Source organism: Amblyomma mixtum, chromosome 6 (assembly GCF_055824585.1).
Source record: "Amblyomma mixtum isolate Tamu chromosome 6, ASM5582458v1, whole genome shotgun sequence".
Taxonomy (NCBI): Eukaryota; Metazoa; Arthropoda; class Arachnida; order Ixodida; family Ixodidae; genus Amblyomma; species Amblyomma mixtum.
This window is the reverse complement of record NC_143017.1, coordinates 93,264,513-93,280,920: the sequence shown is the minus strand read 5'-3', so window position 1 is coordinate 93,280,920 and position 16,408 is coordinate 93,264,513. Positions and strand designations below refer to the sequence as shown.

General features: G+C 44.2%; 2 protein-coding genes across 3 annotated transcripts in view; both read left to right on the top strand.

Annotated features, from left to right (window-relative positions):
• Positions 1 to 4,138, top strand: part of LOC149339713 (nephrin-like) — a 166,955-nt gene extending 162,817 nt beyond the window's left edge. For both annotated transcript variants that reach the window (XM_089548393.1, XM_089548394.1), the window contains exon 16: positions 1,850 to 4,138. The gene's annotated coding sequence lies outside the window, so the exon portion shown is untranslated. The remainder of the gene's footprint in view (positions 1 to 1,849) is intronic.
• Positions 4,139 to 4,253: 115 nt separating this feature from the next.
• Positions 4,254 to 16,408, top strand: part of LOC149339711 (uncharacterized) — a 30,270-nt gene continuing 18,115 nt past the window's right edge. Inside the window, exons 1-2 of the mRNA XM_089548395.1 lie at positions 4,254 to 5,371; positions 15,372 to 15,647. Of these exons, the coding sequence (XP_089404521.1) occupies positions 5,315 to 5,371; positions 15,372 to 15,647 (333 nt within the window). The 5' untranslated portion in view covers positions 4,254 to 5,314. The remainder of the gene's footprint in view (positions 5,372 to 15,371; positions 15,648 to 16,408) is intronic.

Here is a 16,408-nt window from a genome sequence, read left to right as displayed (position 1 = left end):
CGAATGACAACCGAGGGGAAGATATCGCTGTAACGCTCAGAGACCGATTTGTAACACTGCACATGTGAAGTTGTTTAAAGCCCGATTTTGAAACGCTGCGGCTGAACGACTCCACTGAACTTGGTTTCATATCCGACCGATGTTGCGACAGTTGAAAAAGTAATACTGAATTTTATCCCAACTGAGTCGCGTACTATTCACTACCCATGTCGAGAACTGCTCGGTTACATGTTAGAATGTTCGAAAGCTCACGACGAACAGTATGAACTTTCTTTTTAATTCAATTTTTTTATCATCCTACATGGCGATCTTTTTAAGATCGCCATTTCATTGTTCTCACCAGGGTCTCCGCAACGTTGCGGTGGAGCATAAATATTCAAGTAAAATATATCACATTGTTGCGTACCCCACTTCTACATATCTTGAAGTTATCACTTTTAATTCTGCAGTGGGGTTCTTCATCGCGATAATTTCATTTTTTTTATTTTTTTTACCCGCGTGTTGCACAAAAAAAAAAAAGACTTTCACAGATTGCGTTAATATTACCACTGTTATATCTCTAGTCTTTTTTTTTTCCCACAGCTTTCAACACATAAGTGGGCGCTCGCACCTTCCGCCTTCCGTCATTCCGCAGAGGAAACTGCCTTCGAAACTCTACAGCGACCCAGCGAAACTATGCTGAAATTCCAAACACACCATTTCTTAAAGAAAAGGGTCTACAATCGGCAAAAGCTACAGTTTCGCATTGTGTTAGGATCCCCATGCTGCAAGCTCGTTTTTCAAGCTAGAACATAGAAACCCCGTCGGAGCAAAAACCCGGCGTCTGCAGACGTAGTCCCATCCTGTTGGGGTAGGAATTAAAATGAAAACTTGAAGGGACACTTACGGTCCGCCTTAAGGCGGTATGATGCGATAAAACGCGATAGCTTTGATCGGTACCTTCAGTGGCCTGAGGTCCTCTTTGCGTATTACTTCGTGAACACGGGCACTGTTCTTTCTTTTACCATCGCATAACGCTTACCGTACGCTTAAGAGTATGATGCGAAAGTGTTAGAAATCTCTCACGCGCAAGTACTCCTTCTCTGTCGCCTAGGTACTGCCTACGTGGCCATATATGTGCAATCAGCCATTATCTATCTGGCATTAATAGATCGCGGGGAGCCTTCACACCACTCGTGGCGCCGTGGTACAGCATTCAAGCGGTGGGCCAAAGCCGTGGCAGGTGGCTGTTTTAAACCCACCCACCAACAACAACAGCAACATCTATAGCGACCAATTCATTAACTGCCACCTGCCATGGTGGGCACTTTCTTGATAATTCTACGGACAGGTTTCTACCTCCTATAGTGGGCAGCTTGTGGAGACGTTGCAAGGTCATGTGACCTAGTTGTCAGGTGCGCCAGCTGCTTTTTCGAGGTGCCGACGCCGCTTACGCCGCTCAACGATTTCTTTAACACTATCGCATTAACAGAATTCGCCGTGAGCAGTATTCGCACCAGCGGCGGCACGAACAAATCAGCTTCGCTGGGTGCTGAATTAGACCACTATGCAAATACCGCGGCCTGCCTTCCCGCACGTTAAATTGCCTCTCTCTCGCCCTGTGCTTTAGATGTGGTCGTCTTCTTGAACTTCCATCCGCTTTCAAACCCATCGTGCAAAAAAGGAGTAGTTAAGCGACACCTTACGCGCATGCAGTGGAACGGAACGACGGGAGATTTGAACCAATGCAGCAGGATTGCATCTCACAAAAAGGAACACTCATGCTACTAAGTTCACGCTATCACATTTTGTCGGATGAGTTTGAGTATCGTTCGTGCCAGTAATTATTTTCCCACTCTTTTCTTTCCAGCCTCATTTCGTCGCTGGAGTGTTTCAACCACTGTGGTGCTGTTTTTAGTGTATGTGGCAGCGCTTGAGAAGACTGTGCCCACGATAAACTTTCGCAAGACACACCGGAGACAAGGCGGCGCTGCGCGGTGACGCCATGAACTCAGGGGTGCGAGGCATCGCGCCGGAACACAGACACACACCGTGGGCTCTCCCGGTGTCCCGAAAAAAAAAGAAGGCTCACCTTGTACAAGCACTGTGTCGACTCACGTGCGGGCTTGGCTTTGTGGACGTGTCCTGGAACAATGTGGTGCTTCTGAGTGTTTTCGGTTGTGTATAGTGACCGTATGTCTGTAAAACTTTGAAAGGACAAGATGAATGCGCACGCATCTCTTCGATGCACTGTACCTACAAAGAATATGATATCGTTCCCGCCGACGAAAGTCGTCTGGAAGATGGTTATAAACTTGGTTTTGGGAGAGGAGCGCAGAGCCATGCAAGGATGTGTTCGTCTAAGCAAAGTTAAACCGCAGAGGACACAACCGCCTTCTTCGGGATTTGCTTTTAATGCGACAACTTAAAATTAATAGCCGTAATCACAAACCTTCTCTGACGCAAGTGCAGGTCTTCATTGGCAGGTGCCTTTCTTCTAGGCCCATCGTGTTTGGGGCTATTGTTTCATTGTATGTCATATTTGATCGGCTCTCGCGCGCCATTTGATCACTTGACTCTCACGCGTGACAGAATCTTTGTGAGTACGGCCTCTGGTACTTCCGCTGTCCTAGCTTGCATGAACTGTATTCGCTTTATTTTCGTTGTGCAAAGCTTGACTGCCCGAATATGTTTCGCATTGGTGGTGAGAAAGGCATTCTCGGCTTGTGCTCCCAGCTGACGCACAAAATAAGTGATGTCGCACCTACTACTTCATTGCTCACTTACAGATGGGAATTCAGCAGAGTGTGTAAGTTAATTATCAGCGTATGATAGTGCAGCTAATTGAGCTGCATTCAGCAGCGCACAAACGTGTTCACGTCTACTTAAAGCAACGTCGATTTAAACGTCTAACGTCGTCTCAAGAAGCAGGCCTAATGTAAGATTGTTTTCACGTCACCGAATCGATTATCATACCACACACTTTGTTTTCTGGCCCCTATGGTTTACGTTTTTCTAGTCTTACTGTCACTGCAGTCATTGTCAGCCAGAATTTTTTTTTAAATATTTACCGCAACAAAAAACTGATATCCATTGAGCAGCATTTCAATACAATTCGCGTATTACGTTCAAGACAGTCACAGCTGCGACATCACCAACTCCTGATAGCTGAGCAATAATTTACGATGGCTGGATAGTTTTTCTGACATGTCATTTTGGAGCGGGGCCTTCAAAGCTAAAAAGAGAGAATTTGTCTACTGAAACAAAGTTGTTCTTTCAAACAGAATGCGTAATTTGAGCCACCAACGAGATCTCAGAACAGAAGTCAGCCTGTGTTTTCAATGCTTAGTTATGCACAAATGTTGCATTTCGCTGATGGTCTACATTATCAATACCGCGACATGGTATGATCTGCTTTTTAAGCAGCACTTTCCTTTTGTGCGATGTAGACCAAAGAAAACCGAGAAAAAATGTTGCTCTTGTATAAGTCTCAGAACAGGTATGCTCGCGCTTTGTCATTTGAACGTTTCTGTGATAGGCACTAGAACCAACAGGCCTTTGGGCTCGCTCCTATTGTTTTATCACAAGCTTGTCATCCCTTTGCAATCAAACTGCTGTCCATTGCTGCGGTTCTGTGAGTAGTTATGCGCAGTTCGTGGTCGGAGTGGTGCTTTCTCGATTGTTGTTGACTGTTTTGTTCATGTTTGGAATGCTTGTTTAAGAACCGGCAGGTTGCTCGAAAAAACGGGCGTACTTATATCCACTCTTACAAACAAACGTTAATCTGCATTGTCACAAGGATAACCGACTGAGGAAGCTCCTTCCTGATGTCCGCAAAGGTGGCGTCAGTTAATGTAGTAAGGCAAAATTCAAGGTGCATGCCCGGCAATAAGAAAACTGAATGATGTCTGGCGCAAAATTAGCCCCGTGTACAATTCCAGCAACCTGCTTGTTTCGTCAACTTGGCTCAAGCTGAACCCTTAGGGATAATACTGTGACCATTCGCTGTCAATACAAAAAAAAGGAGAGAGAATATATAGCAGTCGGTCATTCCATGGCTATATTTTTTATCGGTCGACGCCCCAATTTCAGCGAGGGAGGCAACTGAGATTGTGAAAGGTGTAAAATAATGTGAATAAAAATCATAATGAGAAGCCAACGCAGGGTACCTGATCAAAAGCAAAACGTGCGTTGCGGAAAACACCAGCGCCTCTCAAGGCCCACAACGAAATAGAAACTGTGGTGATGATAAAAACGTCGGGTCGCCTAACGCAATTTTTTACTTCCTTGCAATCTCCTGCGGTGCAACTTAAATTTTACAAAGCAGTCTAAACGTGGACTTCTCTATGTTTTTGCACAGCACTTACCCTACACAGCATCGTCAATAATGGAAGTACTCGACAGTCCTCCTCCTTACTATTACTATGCATGCCTGAAGCGGGTTACTAACTTCTTTTCTAACACAGCCTATGGCAGTGCGCCGTGCCTTGGTACCTAATGCCCCGATGGCATTCCTCTAGGCAAGCATAACGCACCTAGACTATACCATTAGTAGATTAGTGTTTTCCGAATAGTTCGGCCTACCTATTCATTCACTGCACGTTGATTGTTAAGTAGCGCGTTAGGCTCTGTGGTTATATAAATCAGTACGCCCACTGAGAAAACCAAAATGGGAAGCAGTACAATGGAACTGTTTTCTACTGTATTTTGCGTGGGGGCTATTTTGGTGCGCTTCCGACTATACGAGCGGAACCATTGGCACGTAGCTGAGGCCACCTAGCCTAACCCATGTAGAAGTACTTTATCATTAGTACTTGCATTTGTGCCTCCGTTGTTCCACTTCTGTCAACTTCTTTTTCTCCCCATTCTGCTACCCTTACCCTTGCCCTAGGTAGTCCATCGAAAAACTGCGCACTCACAAAGGCTACCTAGCGTCGTGGGCCACGTCAGGCGGCAAATTAATTCTTCCGAACCCTGTCCTTGGTTCGAACGCCCCCGTCCAAGGTCGGATCGTCAGCGGTGAGCGAAATAAAAGCAGGAGCAAAATATTAATCACCACCGACAGCTGGTCATGGTTTCCGCTGTCTGCCCGCCGGCTAATTCACTTAAGCCTGAGCAGTTTACCCCGCTACCGCAAGAGACAAGCACGTGAATGGGAGCCCGTATGGCCCCAGGCTCAGTGTGCGCACCGCGATGCAGACTAATCAGGGATCGGCTATTCAGAGCACGGCGCGCAACGCAACACCGCCAGTTGCTTGTGTGTCTGGGTTAATGAGACGGCCGACGGACAACAAGCGCATCATCTTTTGCACGGGGTGGGCCAACCAGTTTCAACATGGCTCTTCTTTGGACGGCCGCCCTGTGCGCGCTCCTGGAAGTCCACGCCGCCCTGGTAAGCAGACTTGTTTGAACCCGCTTCATGGTATTCGTTGGAGTTTGCTTTGGTCGTAATATGAGTGAGCGTATATCATGGTGGGCTTTGAAAATAAGTTTTCGATAATGCGCGCTGCAGCAAATAGACGGTCTATTAGAGTAGCCGAGTGGTTAGCGATTCAAGGACGACGGAGAATCAGGTGTTGAGGTGAGGTTATAGCACATCGCTGGAATAGGGCATCCGTAGTTGTTGAAGAACAACGATAACTTTGAATGGCTTGAAAGCTATCTATTTAGCGGTGGGCTTAAATCGGCTTGTGATGGAGACCACAATGCCCAAGGTGTTCTTTAAGTGTCCTGTAGCACGCTTTTCGCTTGTTGTTAATTTTTTTTCTCTGTGCGTCAATTTGCAACCGATTTTAAAGATGGTTCTCAGTCTTTGGAGTTTTCCAGGGAAAATTATTTTGGTCATTTCCTGGAAATCTTGAATGGTAGCTACGGCGTCACCTTCAAGCAAGGATCACCATTTCAATTTCCCGTGTAAACATTGCGTAGTAAACAAATTTTCCAAGCTGACAGGCTCATTGATTAAGAAACAAAACGAACAAATAGCTCATTTCAGCACTATTGTCAACACAAGAGTAATGAGGGGATCGTTATGGGTTACGTTTAGAGGAAGCCAATATATAGTTCATCAGACAGCATAATAAACAATCACATGCCGAGAGGGGGATCTGAACCCATGGCCTCCGTATGTCACGTACGGTACTCTAACATCTGAGCTATGATGGCGGCTATCCTGTCTTCTACATTCGGAGGCAATTATGTTTCGTGCAACCTAACCTTGGTTACGGTGACTGCTGTCATCATATAGGCACTAGTTAGAAAACATGCGTAGCCCCATCCTCGACAAGTTCCTTATGTATGCACGGATGGTTGTGCAGTGCGGTTAGCAAAGCCGAGGGGACTCTGTGTGTACTAGTTCCAGCTACAACGACAGCAGTTCGATGGCATGAAAATTATTGATCGCCCAATCTGTCGGCACACAAACTGATTTTTCATAGGTTTAAATCATTGAGGCAACGATGGCGACGGGGACAGTTTGGTACATCTGACCTACATAGTACATACCGTAGGGGATGCAAAATAGGGGTTATTTGTTAGTGCCCGTAGAATAAAAGTGGACGCGCTATGATTGCGCTTGCATCTTTTTTTTTTGGTATTTAAGAGCTTTTTCTGTCTTTGCCTGTGTGTTTTTTTTTTCAGAAGAAAGATGGGGATGATGGGGATGGAATCCTCTGGCTAAAAGATAGCAATCCCAGATTGTCATACACCCAGCAATCTTTATGAGTCCTTGCGCTCCTCCCCTTCTCTTTCCCCAGCGTGGAGTAGCAGGCCAGAGCCATGTTACCACCAGCCGGCCTCTCCTCATTTACTCTCATTAGAATTCCATTCTCTCTCATTCCTGTTTAGACATTGTTGGTCGGGGGAACCTACTCGACCTCTTCATGAAACTGCGGATTATCGTTTAAGTGCTCTTACAGTTCTTTTGAAATATATGCGTACATGCAGTTTTCTGTAAATCTGTACTGCCTTCTTCGGCGTCCATGCAGTAATGATGTGCTGTAGGTTATTCGGGTGGTGTTATGGAACCAGCCATTACCACGATCCCAGAAGAAATCGCATCTGGGATCTTCGTATATCTCCGTGGTGCGGAAACAAAGTGAACAAGAGATGGGGAAGCCTCAGAGAGTCTGCAAACGTTTTAACAAGAGGACATTGTCTTCGTCTGGGCAAAGCATTGGTGCACGCAGTTCTTGCTTCAAAGCTAGGGTTGGTTTCGTGTATGATAGTCAGCAACGCTTGGGTTCATTTTTCTGGCCTTGGGTTTGTATGCTTTCTTCTGTCATTACGCTTTTCAGGGTAATACAGATCATTTCGTTTTAATTGTTTTTCTTTTCATCTTTCTACTAAAGGTGTATAATGACACGCATTGCAAGGTGACACGCAAAAACAATGAATCAAGTGATGCTTGCTTCGGCGAATCAGTTTATCCTTTGGCTCGCATAAATTGCAGTCTAATGACTACGGAGCTGCGGTGAAGGCTTGAAGATCAAGTGGAAGGTCTAGAAGCTAGCACTAACCAGAAACCAGTGCTGCGCTAGTACACGTGTTCAGCGATTTCTTACTTAATAATATTGCGTTCGCAAGGATTGCGCCAAAGGAGGAAGGGTTGCGCTAAATATCTGATAATTTCGCACTACAAAGAGCCGCGAATGATCTGCAGAACATCGAATCGTTACGTCCTTCGGAGCACGAATTGATGAAGCTGTTGTTTTCAGAATGACTATCAGAGAAAAATTCCCATTGTTAAAGAACAGCATATCAGAATGACGCGGTGTAGCTTAGCGCAAGGCTGGCCACGAACTTCAACATTGGTGAGCGGGTGCGGAGGCAAGCAAGAATGAAAAGGGAGAATATAGAATTTTACCGCAATAAAAAAAATACGGTTTTATTCTTTTCTTCTGCAGAACAAAGGATGTGATATCATTCCTTAGCATAACGCAAGCATCCCTCGCTCGCTACATTCAGTCTTGTTCTTTAGTCACCCGCCCCCAACACCGCCCATGGTGTATAAATGCCTCACCATCGCTTATTATTCGCTGCCCCAGCGTAACTTCGTCCTTACCTTCTAATAGGAGCAGCTTACTGACCCCATCGCGCCGAGCATGACGGTTTCTGCGAAAGCGAATGTTCATTTAATACGACAAGAATTTGTGACCGTTGACTGGTTTGCCGTTATTGGTTTCCAACAACCAGCGGTGGCGTTTAACCTTTAATTGCACTGTTTGCTATTCCGTTTACTTGATTTGATTTTCATGTTTAGTGTCTCAAAGCGGCTAAGCCTATGAGGGAGGCCGTAGTGGAAGGCTGCTGCTAATTTCGACCACCTGGGGTTCTTAAACATGCGCGGACATCGCACAGTACACGAGCCTCTAGAATTTCGCCTCCATCGAAATGAGAGCGCCGCGGCCAAAATCGAACCCACCTGTGGCAAGTCAGCAGCCGAACACGGCGGCTTCATCTTGTTGTTGAGAGGTAAGCATGGCTTTGAAGCAAACAGACGTGTGTCATTTAGGCATGAAACTGGCTCATTATAGTGAGGGCCGTGACAAAAAAACTAATAGACTGCATTCGAGTATTTATTCGAGAAATAAATATTTGAAAATATTTTTAACGTTGCCCTTACATGCGAATCCTATTAGCCATAATTTTTATTATTAAAATATCGCGGTTATTGATAATGACATAATTTGCCGAAACTCCGGGCCTCCCAAAAAATGCAGGAAACCTCCGGTAATATTAGCGCAGGTTTATCAAAAAGCAACTGAAATCTTTGTTGATGATCGAGCACAGCACGCAAAATTTCTTTCTTTTACTTCGTGTTTCTCTCATCGCATAATTACCTAATGTACTGCGGCCGTCATATAACTGAATTTTTAATGGTGGAAGGGCAGCTTAACCAAAGACCGTTATGGATTTTATTTTTGACGAGACTGAGCGAGAATACTTCTTGGTTTCTTAATACTTTGCCCCAAAAGAAAGCCGTGAACTTGTCCAGATGGGGCCTTTTACCCACTGCAATGCCCGCGGTAGTAGGGGTTCGAACCTCGAACCTCCGTCATATGAGGTCGATTTTCAATCCTCTAGGCCACTGCTACTGTCAACCCTTCATATACGCGCGACATTTCAGTCAAGGAAAAGAGCGTTCCAGGAAAGCACATATAGCACAGTTTCTAAATAATTCAGGGGGCATTTTGGCTCTCTAAAGTGCTGCAAGGCGAAAGCGTTTCCTGGCCCACTGTTTGTTTTTATTTACTTTTTATTTTTCATATTTTGTTTTTTTTATTTATTTTTGCTCCTTTTCTTAATTTTATTGTTTCTTATTTTTATTTTCACATCTTATTTTTATTTTGTTTTTATTTTTGTTTATTTTCTTATTTTTTATTTCTTTTTTTTCTTTTCTTGACTTTACTCCTTTTATTTTATTTATGACGCCCATTCATTCACTAGATGCGCCTTTATTCATGCTGGAACCTTGAGCCTTTTAAGCAGTGACGCCGAAAGGCGGACGAATCTGCCGACGCGTCTGTCGACACGGCTGCCGACGCGTCTGTCGACACTTCTGCCGACGCGTCTGTCGACACTCCTGCCGACGCGTCTGCTAACGACAGTATGAGGCATTAAAGGCTTTCGCCTTAAAAAACAGTCGCCATAATCCGAAACCTCTTCGACTCTGAACAAAGCGCACGAAACACCGGTTGTGTGCAACTTATCCGGCACCCGGGCGCACTGATCCGATTAATATTGCGCGCACTTAAGCCCGCTAGAGCAGACTCAATGAGGCCATTACCATTTACGTAATCGCCTCTTATGGGGAGATTTTAAGCTAATGAAGCGTCTTGAACAAGTTTCACGCCACCAGGTGCGGCATGCATTTAACGCGTTCTGTGCTGCGCTCATTTCTGGTTTTGCGCGCTTTCAGCACAAGGCGGCAGAAACACACTGCGTTCATGAAGGTGGCATTTCAAACAAACAACCCCGCAGGTGGGGTGACCTTTGCAGTTTAAATTGTTTTTACTAAGCATTTTAGAAAACTTGAGCAGCTGAAAAGTTTATTAAATAAATATAGTCATAATTATGCTGGTACAATGACATTCAATTTATAATAAATGCAAGCGTGCCGAGTGAAACGTCTCTCATGACGATTCTAAAAATTACGGAGTTTTTTTTTGTGAATTATGCAGAAATTATTTTGAGCACATGTTATCTATGCGAACAATAGAGACAGCAGCTACGGAAAAGCTTGAATGCATAGGGCTACCTTATGACTACCTACACATCATGCGGACCCCATACTGATAGCAGGTGAAAATCATACGAAAAACTTGTGCATTTCGGCATATTTTTTTGGTCATAGAGAATCAGTATTCCGATAATCCTTCATGCGTGGCTCATACCTATAGATATTTCAGCATGCTTCACCAAAAAAGGTAACTATAATAACTAAAGAAAGAAGCAGGAACTAACTCTTTCATACTTGTTATGATCTCGTTAGTAACCAGAGGTATGGTCAGTGCGTGGCAATGAGATTAGCTAACTCTTTATTTATTTATTTATTTATTTATTTATTTATTTATTTATTTATTTATTTATTTATTTATTTATTTATTTATTTATTGAATACTGCGGACATGCTGTATGTCCAAGCAGGAGAGGGAAATACATACAGGAGGGAAAAGCAAAACAGGTGCGATAGTAACGAACGATATAAATACAACAAAACAAGCAACGCAAAAGTACAATTGAGAACGCGGTTACAGCACAGCTACTAAACCAGCAGTGAAAATCAAGAATGATTACAAAACAACGGAGAGTTCTCCGGTAGAGCATTCCATTGAGAAACTGTTCTCGGAAAAAAAGAAAACTTGTAGGCATCTGTGCGTGCAAAAATAGGTTTCAGGCTAAGGGCATGCTTATGGCGCGAGGCTCGTGTGGAATCATTAACGATGTAATTTTCAGGTCGGATACCAAGTCGAGAAAAGTATAATGAATGAAGGAAGTTGAGACGGGCTTTCTTCCTTCTATCTGCCAGTGGTTCTAAGTCTGCGAGTTTCAACATGGCGGAAGGAGAGTCTAGGCGCATGTAACGGTTGTAAATGAATCGTGCCGCAAGACGTTGCATTCTTTCTAGTTTTTGGATGTCATCTATCGTGTAGGGGTCCCATACAATGCAGGCATATTCGCAACTTTGTCAGTTGAAAGCACTGACGCGGACTGATTTCGTCTTTTAGGTAAGAACCACCTTTTGACTTCCAGGTGGCATTAGCATGCGTGCGAAAATCTTCCTGGCCACCTAATGCATCCCTGCACTAATAGAAACGTTAAAATCTTTCAGTGCATTCAGGTAATTGAATGAAGGCCATTTTTTCGAAGTATGTTTTTTAATAAATGCTATGGTATGATGGTTTTTTTAACCCGATAACATTAAGGAACTCGTGTCGCAGAAAATCAGGCGTTGTGGTCGGCGTCATTGACCGGGAGCGAAAAATCCACGAAAAATCCCTAGAAAAGCAACTTATGAGGCAGGTGGGCTACCTAGGTCGCGTGATTTTGTGACGTCATTACAACCTGCCCATCGGATTGTCAGCGAACTGCGCACCGTGCCAAGTGGGAGTTAAATTAGTGATTGGTCGCACGAAGTTATTCGTGAAGAGCAGCCTGGGTCTCACAAGTCCAACCAATCGCAGCACCTGCCATCGCAGGGCAGCGCTTAACCGCTGCACGACCACGCTAGGAATGCTATGAGGATTCCCACGGAACTATGAATGTTGAGTAAAGAATGAAAAATTCTGCATATATGGGCAGTAACCCATTAGCTATCGTGTCATACCCTTAAGTCGGAGTTTAAGTGTCCCAAGCAATTTTTGTTATTTTATTTGTCCTAATGGTTCATGTTGAAATTTCGTGGAAGGGGGGGGGGGGGGGGGGTGCATGTTAGCAGAGTAGAACACAATTCCATAATAATACATTGGCACTGAAACAAACGTGGCAGAAGTGCATCATAAGCGAAGGTTAAAGCCAAGAATCAGGAGACACTTAGAAAACGTAAATAGCATTTTAGGGCTTCTGTTATTCAATGTATTCATTAATGACATCGTAAACATTGATTCTTCAGCCAATTACGGAATTTACATCGGAGAAACAAGCCTCTTTTCTACTGTAACTTAAACAGGTGTAAAACCTAGTAAGAGTAGCAAACCAAATACTCAGTAAATTATATTCATGGTCACTTGAAATTTCATTACTCATCAGTTGTAAAAAAATCAAATCTATCCAATTCCTTCCGAAATTAGCATCATATATGGAATATCTTCACTGCCTTAAGTATAAATAATTCCGTAATTAAATTTTCTTCTGCTCTTAAATCACTTGGGATTTTATTCCAAGTGATGATATTGGACCACCATGCTGAATAGTTTCGCACTGAACTTTCTCAGGTTATATGTGTGCTGAGAAGATGTCGATATCTCCTACCAACACATCTAAAGCGCTTGCTCTATAACGCATTTTTCGAGTCTCAATTGCGTTATTGCCATTCAGTCTGGAGGAATAGCACAGAAAGAGCTCGTCAAAAGTTGGTCGTTATACGAGAAAAAAATGCGCTATGTGCAGTTACTAACCAGCCTAATTAAGGCCATGCTCTGCCAGTTTTCCCAAAACATCAAGCAATGAAAGTTAATATGTTTTATGTGTACAAGATTCTCTCAACCCTCAAGTCGGAAATACCCAAAATCCGCACAACTATGTAAACACCAAGCTTAACACAAAACAGCTCGTCTCACCCCACTCGGCATCCAGAAATTCGGTTCTCATCTACACCTCGCACAAATCAGTGGATGCAAATGATTCATTTCAGCCTCTCACAAACAGTAAATAAATTACGGCTTACTGTGTAAGGTTTACGTGTGTTACAAAGAAAACATTTGGATAGTGTGTGCGACAGCGATTGATGTTTTCTTGTGTGTGATTTATCGAAACCACATTAGAAGTTTCTTTTTAATTTTTGCCACTGCATTGCACTCTGTGGCTGATATTTCTGCTCCTTGCTTTCTTTATAGAAGGTGGTCCTTGTGAAGTCAAGGAATAGAATTTTTTTTCCGCCTTTCTTACCACAGCATGTGAAACATGTTTCGCTTACTTATTTTTCGCACCTCGTATAATATATGGCTCTGCATGCGGGCTAAAAGCAAGCAAACCAAACTTCAAAAAGCAAAACAATATAAAACAGAACAAAACCAAATCTTTAACTGTTACTCTCGTAGACTATACGATGGAGTGCTTACGCAACTTTGTTAGAAAAAATGAAATTAGGTGCAGAGCAGGGAAGAGCTTTCCACTCCCCTGTAGCTTGTTGAAAACGCGTACCTATGACAGATGGGGCTAAACTTTTTGTGTGGTGAGGGCGGGGAATGTATCTTTCGCAGACCTGATTATTAATGCAGATTAGGAAGTTGGATTATATTATTATAGTTAATGAAAGAAAGGAGAGGTAGCTCACTTCTGCTTTTCAACGGTGCATGGCGTGGCTTCTCTTTCATTGCAGTAATATTTAAGCAATGTCTGAGAGAAAAAGAGAGAGAGGAAACGTTATGAAAATGAAAAAAAAAAGAAAAAAGAATTTTCGCTAATGTGCATGGGCCCCTTATTACGAATTCTCAGCGCTGGCTGCAATCTCGCGCACACAGTGATATCATATGGGCTGACTTTCGGCGGCTCGGTTCCCCTGTTCTGTGTTGGTTGCTGTTTGCGAGGCCCTCCTTCAAAAACATCAGCACAGAACGCGAAGAAATACCGGAGAGGACCGTTGCAGGACACAGGAGCCGCTAGTTGTACCCTACGCACACAAAGCCTCACACAACTTGAGAAGAGTGGCCAACAGGTATGGCGTGAGCGTCGTCTTTTCGGCTTCTAACAAGCTGGAAAAGTTGTGCCCCCGAACTCAAGAAAGCGGGGTTGCCAGATGAAGCACGATACTCCGTTTACCAATTTTTCCGTAGGAGTGGTCTACGCTGTCCCCTTGATGGGGGGGAAGTTTTATGTCGGCCAGACTGGCCGCTGCATCAACGACCGTTTGGAGGACCATGTCCGAAATTTATCAGATTTGGAAGATAAGAACGCACATTTGGTTGCGCACGTAATGGGCTGCGACGGTTACGAGGCGCGGTTAAATGAGACGAAGATTCTTGGCAGGAGCACAGATAAAACTGCACGTGTTAGTCTGGAGGCTTTATACATAAAAAAAATTTGGCTGCAGGTGTGTCAGCACTCCATCTTTATCTCTTTTTACCTCCGAGTTCAGATTATTAGATTCAGCTATCAAGTAACTGTTCTTTTTCTTTTATGTTGTTTTTTTGGCTGCCTGCCTGTTACTGCGGTCAGAGATGGTTGCCTTTGTTCACCTTCTCCTCCATGTCACCCTTCTTTCCCCTTGAAACTTCACCTTATATAAGGAGCTTCCTGGCTTCAATAAAATTTCAGTTATGAGTTAGCGCTTGTGTCTCGTCCTCGTTCTTCTCTTGTGGTGTGCATGGTTTGGCGCTAGCTTTTCTCTAATTCATGACGCTGTGGTGTTGAGTTCTGTGCCCGTACCAAGACGCTGTAGCCGAACAAATTTTGGCTACATCGCGCCAAAATACATGCGCTTTCGAGAAGCTTGTAGGCAAAGCAACCTCTCCAGTGCACGTAACTTGCCGAAATAGCCAATATCTTTTGGGCCGCAGCGCCGAGGGTAACCACGTTTTCGAAACTCTAAAAACTGATATGGATATTACTTACGGTGTGCTACACGAATCTTAATAATTAAGAAGCCTAACAGTAATAGTTCAAAAGTTAACTATTCGATATTAGTTCACCAGTCTTCTAGTTAGCACGTCTTAGCCGTATATTGATGTATTGCACCGCTGGCAATGCTAGGCCGATAAAAGCGCTCTTCTAACTCGAAAAGAATATTTTTAAAAATTGTGTAAAGTCTTAGGGGAAACACCCTGTATAAGGAAATGGTGAAAGGGTAACAGAAGGAAAAAAAATGCAACGTTTACGTTAGCCCTCACTGAATATCGCGATTCAGGCAAAAAGTGTTAAACATGCAAATTTCTTCTTACTCGTCCTCAACAGTAGTGCCTCTGTATCATACGAGGATCGGATGTCGGCTTTGCTTTTTTTCTCTTTCTTGACTTAGATTATGCGTCAGACAGGCTAACAGCTAAGATTCTACAGCGCAGTGTAATTGTCGCGCGAAAAGACAGAAACGATTGCCTGCAAATCATAACACGTCACTCACGTGGTTTTCTTTTCCTTTTCTTTTTGCGCCGTTCTTTCTACGGGGACTTTATCTATAATCATTTACTTAAGCACCGTAAGACGGCGCACATCTTGAACAGGCGTCCTCCTCCCAGGCCAAGGAGCCCACCGTGGTGCCGACTGCGCGTTGGGCGGTGTCCGAGTACCGACGAGGCCGCGCCCTGCTCCAGGGAGCCGACACCGTGGAGGGCATAGGGAGCGTCACGTGGTGCTTCGCCGCCTGCCTAAAGGTGCCCACGTGCCGCGCCTTCAACTACGGCAAGGCGGGCTGCCAGATACTGCAGCAGGAGCTCTGCCACCAGGCGGGACTCAAGTTAACTGCGGAGCCCCGCCTCAACTACTACGACTTGCAGGACGCCGTCCTAGACGAGGTGAGCCTCTCGTAGTCAGTGCCTTGCAGTGGAAGTGGACTGGAAGAATTCAGCCTCAGTATTCCATCTGCTTTTAGAGGACCTGCCTGTCAAGTGGTCGCCGCGTTGAATGCAAATACGTTATCGCCGTAATACTACCACCATCATTACCTCGATGTAAGCTCTTGCGTGGAATTAATGTTTCGCTTCAGCTCTAGACAAAAAAGAAGATAGGAAATTTAAAAGTAGATGCAGAAAGCTCACATGGTTACTCGGAGAAAAGATAGAAAGAATGTCAGGCGTCTGCGGCTGTAATTTTTATCATAAACTACATACCTGTGTCTGCCACCTATCACTAATTATTTCTTGTTAACAGGTTCCTCGATTTAAAAATGCATTAAGTATCAGTGGTCGGTACCGCTGTCGCCACCTGCCGGTAAGAGGCAATAATGGTAACTCAAGGAGCAACGATGCTGCGTCTCCAAAGCTAGAGCCGATGTTCAAGAATTTCATGTCTACTCGTTCTGGTCCACCTTGCGCGGTATGTTTTTTGGTTTTATTCAGCTCGAGACACATCAGGAGTAGCTGCAAAGGCTGTAAGCACCGTCGTTCACTGAGTTAGGTGTTTGTAGCCGGCAGATGGAGGCAAAGATCCACCGGTATTTCGAGCTCGTTTTTTCGAAAAGCGAACTGAAATACAGCACCAGTGTTTTATTCATGTCGTACGTGCCAAGCTAGCAGCGATTCCATATCAACTACTGTGAATCTGAAATCGCATAAAT